Source organism: Glandiceps talaboti, chromosome 17 (genome assembly GCF_964340395.1).
Source record: "Glandiceps talaboti chromosome 17, keGlaTala1.1, whole genome shotgun sequence".
Classification (NCBI taxonomy): Eukaryota; Metazoa; Hemichordata; class Enteropneusta; family Spengelidae; genus Glandiceps; species Glandiceps talaboti.
This window is the reverse complement of record NC_135565.1, coordinates 16,674,123-16,681,598: the sequence shown is the minus strand read 5'-3', so window position 1 is coordinate 16,681,598 and position 7,476 is coordinate 16,674,123. Positions and strand designations below refer to the sequence as shown.

General features: G+C 36.7%; 1 protein-coding gene across 1 annotated transcript in view; it reads right to left on the bottom strand.

Moving 5' to 3' along the window:
- Positions 1 to 1,238: 1,238 nt before the first annotated feature.
- The window catches only part of LOC144448005 (mediator of RNA polymerase II transcription subunit 25-like), a 58,437-nt gene continuing 52,199 nt past the window's right edge, over positions 1,239 to 7,476 (bottom strand). The window contains exons 14-18 of the mRNA XM_078138148.1: positions 6,730 to 6,837; positions 5,998 to 6,192; positions 5,268 to 5,597; positions 4,104 to 4,382; positions 1,239 to 3,657 (exon numbers count right to left, since the gene is read on the bottom strand). Of these exons, the coding sequence (XP_077994274.1) occupies positions 3,388 to 3,657; positions 4,104 to 4,382; positions 5,268 to 5,597; positions 5,998 to 6,192; positions 6,730 to 6,837 (1,182 nt within the window). The 3' untranslated portion in view covers positions 1,239 to 3,387. The remainder of the gene's footprint in view (positions 3,658 to 4,103; positions 4,383 to 5,267; positions 5,598 to 5,997; positions 6,193 to 6,729; positions 6,838 to 7,476) is intronic.

The window sequence follows — 7,476 nt, the reverse complement described above, 5'->3', positions numbered from 1 at the left end:
TGAAAACTTGAGTTGATAAAAAAGTGAAATGTTCTGTTTGATAAAGTTATGAATGTTTACAAATGAATAACATTCAAATAAGCAGCTTTGGAGAAAAAGAAAGTTCTAAAAAAAGTCCACCACGAGATGGTGTACTTTCAGGGTTACTGAAGATATTTTTTATATCTTAGACAAATTCCACAGTAGACTGAAAGCACGCCCTCTATGTGGCTGTTCAATAAAACATAATGTCAGTCACTGTTACTTTGAAAATTCTTCCGGGTTCAAAAAGAGAAATTTTTTTAATGTCCTTGTTTATTCTATCCGATACTTTGTACTTCTCATAATATATTGGTCCATCTTAACTTTTCAGTCAGAAATCAGAAATTTAAACATTGAAATACTCCTATGATAATAAATCTAATGAAATATATAAACATACATGTACACACAAGTACATACACACGTACATACATACACACATACATACATTCGTACACATGTACATACACACATATGTACGTACGTACGTACGTACGTACATACGTACATACATACATACATACATACATGCACACGTACATACACAAGTACACGCATGTATACATACATATATACGTATATATGTACGTACATACATACATACATACATACACACACGCATACATACATACATACATACATACATACATACATACATACACACATACATGCATACATACATACATACATACATACATACACGCATACATACATACATACATACATACATACATACAATACACACAAACACACACACAACCCACACATATACTCACATACACAAACAAACAAACAAACAAACAAACAAATAAATAAATACAAAGGAGAGATACCATACTATAGTCTGCAACCCACAATCTACAAATTTTCACCATATTCAAATTTATATGAATTTGTTTTGTTATTATAAATTATGCAATTTGGTTTTGTCGTAAGAATACTAGGTATTGATAAAAAGATATAAAATGAAATAAATAAGTCGTAATATGAAAAAATGTTCCAGCATTTTTGGCAGGAAAATGGCAGTAAACAAAATATTGCCGTAAAACAGTATGAAACAAAGGTTGCATTTACACTACAGTGATAGATGTACTAGTTTAGACAAGGATACCTACAAATTAACTTACAATTTACACACATCCACACACACACACACACACACACACACACACACACACACACACACATCCACACACACACACACACACACACACACACACACACACACACACACTTTACACATTTTACATTTGTTTCTTAATTTCTGAAAATTTCGTGCCGATAGTTCAAACAAGGACTTTTCTCTTCTCTTTTTGAACCTGAAGTTAACTAAAACATCAAACTTGTCACAAAGATGGCACACCTACATGTACATCCATTTTGCTTTGTTATGCATTGTAAATGCTCACTGCTTGATCCAAAACGATTCAAGGGAGTGTGCCATTTGGGTCATCTCTTGGCAGTGTTATGTTTTTTACAACTGTCCGTAGAAAGCACACATCAATAAATTAAAGCTGTAGGTAGTAGTACAAGAGATGACATGGATGGAATTCATTTTTTTAGGTTTATTGCCAAGTATTACTGCACTTTAGAGACACCATGTTTGGGCACAAACTGGTTTTACATCAATGACTCCGATTGGCTGGATTCATCTGTATTCAAAGTAGAAATGCAACACTGACCAATGGTCACAGATCTTACTACATCCATGCAAATGAAGGTACCATGAATTACTAATATGGAAATCAAGCTGCCATATTGTGACATGTTGATATAAGCGATCACTGAACGTTCACAGCAAGGTGGCATTTCTGATAGCAAGTTTTCTACAGTTGACCACAGATTCAACCATATGCCATATTTACTCTATCTTGATAATGAGGTGATTAATTATATTCACATAATGATGACATCTTTATCACCCACTTGTGTAATCTACCTCATGCAGCAGCAATATTTTTAATCGGTGTTTATCATAGTTTGCTGATAGCTTGGTTTCCATAGTAGTATATACATACATACCAATAACTTATATGAAGACTTCACTTATATGAAGACAACCAATATCACCTTGAATAAGCAGAAAACATGAAGGTGTGCACTGAAGAAAAATATCGGCCATCGTAATTTTCATTTTTACGAAGAAATAAAAATACTAGGCAAAATCTTTCAGAAAATAACTTGTAGCAAGCTGCAGAAATGCATACCATATGTCACGTAGTCTTCCGACGGAACGACAACTTTTCTTGCAACGAAATCACCATCAACTTGTCAGTCACAGCGAACTCATTCCATTAATTGGGAACAGCCATCCACATCTCTAGTTCTGGCTCTTCTGCTCGTAGGAAAACAATGAGCAAAACTAACACTTAACTTCAACTGACGCATATCACATATCCTTCCCATATCTGCTAGGTGTACAGGTGTATATTCTGATACATGTACACCTGGGTTGGTGAAATCGGGCTGTCGATTTGTCAGTTTTCATTAACTTTACAAGACAGAGTTTTTTCTGATCCATGATGAACACCTGGCTTTGTGAAACCTGCTGTTGATTGGATAGTTTGTAAACACTGTACAGGTGGTTTTTTTTTCTCTGATACGTGTACACCTGGGTTGGTGAAATCTGCTGTTGATTGGTCAGTTTCAATAAAGTTTATAGGACAGAGTCTTTCTCATCCATGAACACCTTGATTGGTGAAATCTGCTGCTGCTGATGCACTACTGACCAATCAGAATTTCCCAACTTATTGTCTGCATAGTGTCATATGGTTTGATTATTTACACCTGGACTGATGAAACCAGTTGCTGATAGGCCTGTCAATTGGCATTGCTAACCAATCAGATGGTCTGATTATGTACACCTGGTCTAATGATATCAGTTTCTGATAGGTCAATCAATTGGCACAGCTGACCAATCAGAGGTTGTGTGTACACTTGTTTTCTGCCCAGACGTGATTTCACCACTTACATTTTAGTTGTTTCGACATCAGCCTTGCCATTCTAAAAATCTTTCAGTTTTCCTTCAGAGACTTAAGTTGAATACAAAAATATACAAAACAAGGAAGTACCTCTCCATTTACATTTTCAAAAAATTTCCTAATTTACACTTTCATCATTTCATATGTATACAGTGAACAGACTTCTGCAAGTCCCGCGATAACAAACCTTCTCTCCCTAATCTTTCTTAAACAATGGAATGATCCAGTACAGAATATACTTCTAAAACTAAATATAGAAGCATAGAGAGCGGGCTGCAGATTACAACCATGGCAAACTTACATGTGATAAACTATTTGGATGGACTTTCTCTTTTTTTATACAAAAATGTCAAAATATTGGAGCAAACTCAGAATATTTCTGAGGTCATGGACCCAAAAGGTCAAACAAGCTCATGTCATCTCCAAGGAGACTGCTGCTTTGTTGTTGTGTAGGTTGCTGCTGCATGCTTTGGCCAAGTCCAAGCTGGGCAACTTGTGGCCGTTGCATCTGTTGCCCGAGTAACATCTGTTGTTGCTGCTGTGGTTGCTGTTGTTGCTGTAAGAATTGTTGTTGTTGCCATGACTGCTGTTGTGCTGATGGTTGCTGCTGGGGTGGAATGGTAGGTTGGCTTGCCTGTTGTTGTTGTTGCTGCTGCTGAAAAAAGGCACAAAATATGCAAATTAATTTCACAGTCAAAACACCAACTCTCTGACATTTATAGCTTGTGTAATAGTGTCTTACATGAAATATACCTCAGAAATAACCTCTTAAAACTTTTGCTGTTACTTTGTTCAAGAAAACTCGCACAAATTTTGTTTAAGTGGAAGTCAAAATGTTATTAAAATTAAGACATTTTTAGAATCCAATATGGCCGCCAAATCCAATATGGCCACTGAATACTGTGTTATCTACAAGCCTTAGGGTGTTTTGGCTGTTAGAGTTTATTGGTAATATTATGGAAATGATAATCCCTCTCCTCTTTAAAACAAACTTCTGACTTGGCTCTTGGCCAATACCAATTTTTTATTTGTTTCATTTCGCCCAAAAAAGATGCTGATGTCAATCATGAAGCTGTACATCTGGTCACCATGACAACCCACCTGTTGTTGCTGACTGAGTAAAAGGTGTCTAAGCTGCTGATTGGTCGACTGAAGTTGTGTTGGTTGTTGTTGCACCTGGACTTGTTGCTGTGCCTGTGCCTGTGCCTGCGCCTGTTGCACCCTCTGTTGTTGCAGCCTTTGTAGTTGCTGCTGCTGCTGCTGCTGTCTCTGCTGTGCTATCAACTGAGAATGCCTCAGATGTGTATCTTGTTGCTGTTTTAGCTCCAGCTCCTTCTTCTGAGCCATTTCTAAATTTTTTTGCAAGGCTTGAATTTTTATCTGCGAAGAGTAATTCAACTTTGTAAATCACTGAAATTAATACAAACCTAAAGAGTGACAGATGTCTTCAAGTAAACAAGGGCCATAAAATGAATTCCAATCGCCAACCAATAGCTGTTTTAGCCATGTGACTGACATGTGATAGGCATACTTACCCATGATCATCATGTGATAGGCATGCATATTCATGAAATGGCCATATGACTAACATGTGATAGGCATACTTATCAATGATACGGCCATGTGACTCACATATGAGAGGCATGCTTATCCATAATTCAATCATGTGACCAACATGTGACAGACATGAGTCATGTGATAGGCATGCTTATCCATGATACTGCCCTGTGACTCACATGAGACATGTCTATGCATGATACAATCATGTGACTAACATGTGATAGACATGGGATGCAGTCATGTGACCAACATGTGATAGTAATTACGAGGGTTATTAGTGCCTGAAACCAACAGTTCAAGTTGAAAAGATTTAATAAATAAAATAAAAATATCAACAGCAACTACAATGAATTCAAAGCAAACTGAAAATTGTGTTTACGTTGGACAAAATTTTTGAAAGAAGATTCCAAGTATGGTTCAAAATTCGATTTTCCAGAAAAGCGCAATTGATTGTGACAGATTCCATTTTTCAAGAAGTGTCCAGGTGCCAAGTTCAAAATCTCCAAAGATTATCCAAAAGCTTGCAAATCTTGTTGTGTTTACCGAAAAATGCCTTGAAATCATAACAGAAATAGCTAAATTAATTAATTATGGCACTAGTCTACCAACAGCAATCATCTGAGCTTTTTTAGTTTTGTTTTTTTGTTGTTGACGTAATATGTCGGGGAACTCTAGTTGGAATACATAGTGAGTTTTTCTACGTACCCAATTTGCTTCCCTCTGAGATTGAATAGTTTCTTTAGGCACGCCCTGCATCCCACTAACTTGCTGTGGTTGCTGTTGTTGTGGTTGTGACATGGCAGTCTGAGCTCCACTAACCTGGGCTTGACCACCTAAGTTCATACTTGCCATGCCTCCACTGGCTGACATAGAACCCCCTAGGTGCTGCAAAGTTTGCTGTCCGGCTGATGCTGCAGATGTGGTGGTAGTTGACGGCACTTGTTTAAATGATAATGGTGTTGCTGTAGTACTTATGCTCTGACCCTGCTGCTGCTGCTGTTGCTGCTGTGCTAGCTGCACCCGTTGTTGCTGCAACTGAACATAAAAAGTACACAAAAGTTATCTTAAAATTGATTGAAATTTCTTTCCCATAAAAAGAAATTAGAAACCAGCTAGTAAACTAAATATTGTCCTGAGATTGTGGTAAATATGATGTCATTTCCTGTTAGGTTTTCCCACAAACCCTTGCAGGAAATCTCCAAACTGGTAGAACATGTGTAAGCGCACTAGAAGTAACAGTTGAAAATGTTACCAAGGTGCTATTTTATCACTCAAAATAATATATAAGTTAAGTTGATAGCAGTAATCAATACAGGTGTACTAGAGACAGAAATAAGTCTGACTTGACTTTTCCTTTAAGTTGATAGCAGTAATCAATAAAAGTGTACTAAAGATAGAAATTCTGACTGATTTTTTCAACGTGAAGTAGACTTACCTTCTGCATTTGTAATTGCATACTTTTTTGTTGTTGTTTATTTTTATGATTTGTGATCACCATACGGATACCAGTCACAAAGCTAGCCTGGTCATTGGGAATCAAACCTAGAAATTGTCGTTTTCTGTGAGTATATAACAACATCAATACTCTGACATCACATTGAGCTGGAGCATTGAAGTGCACACAGCCAGCCTGAAATAAAATCAAATAAAAGAATATATTAAGTAAAGTTTCAAAATTACCAAAATAGCGCCATCTACGGTCAAATTTTGAAAACCATGGTGGTATGTTGACATTTGTACTTTTAAGTCAGATACTGGTCTCAAAGTTCTAGTTTGAAAGGATTTTATTGTCACTAAAATGAAGGGCTGACTGTACTTGGTTTAGTCATATTGTTGCATCCATCAACAATATTGTGAAGAAATACAGAGGAAGTACTGATAAAAAATTTACAAGCCTGTCTGCCTGCTTTCCGGCAAATTGGTCATTTCCATTAGTTTCTCACAATAAGAAAGAAAGCACAGATGTCAGCCTACAAGCAACATTTTCACAATTTGACCATAGATGGCGCTATTTTAGTTGTGACATCTGACATAGAGGGCACTACATCATAGTCATATGTGGAACAGCTGTGCTGAGATGACATGATGTTTATTTTCAGCCATCACGAAACCAAACATTCCCCAAGGAGTTCAATAAACTAATAAACATTGTGGTATATATACTTACAAATCCACTGGCCATTATTCTGTAGAGGGATTTGAAAGCTTCTTGGTCATTATTTGAAAACTGGAACTCTACAGTACGGGAATTACGAAACAGTGCCCCAAGTGATTGCTGAAAATGAAAGAAAAACATAAAAAAATATTATAGAATTTACTTTTTTTTTATCATCTCAGACAAATATTGATCCCTACATGTAAGCACTTGCTTGAATTTGTTTGAAATATATTTACTCCACTTTCATACAGAAGGACAGGCAGACCAACAAGACCAGAGATTTGAGATTCAATGTGAACTTTGACCTGTGGTTGGTGTAGTTGACTCTAGTATACGGATATAACACATACAAGAAACCCTAACACATTTCCTTTTTTTGCAAATAGTCACAAATAATTGGAAAAAACATATTTTTTGTACCTTTTCTAGTTCTGCTATCAAATTTTATAAACTCACAAATGAATGGAAATGTCTGAATTCAAGTTTGAAGTGAGCAAAAAAATGTAACATGACCATTGCCAGGTCAAGGGTCAAGTTAAGTAATTCATTAACTACTTCCTGTGTGTGTGTGTATGTGTGTGTGTGTGTGTGTGTGTGTGAGTGTGTTTGTGTGTGTGTGTGTGTGTGAGTGTGTGTGTGTGTGTGTGTGTGTGTGTGTGTGTGTGTGTGTGTGTATGTGTGTATGTGTGTGTGCGTGTGTGTATGTGCATATATTGTGTACTCTCTGTGTATGGAGGGGTGTGGGGGTGTAATAAA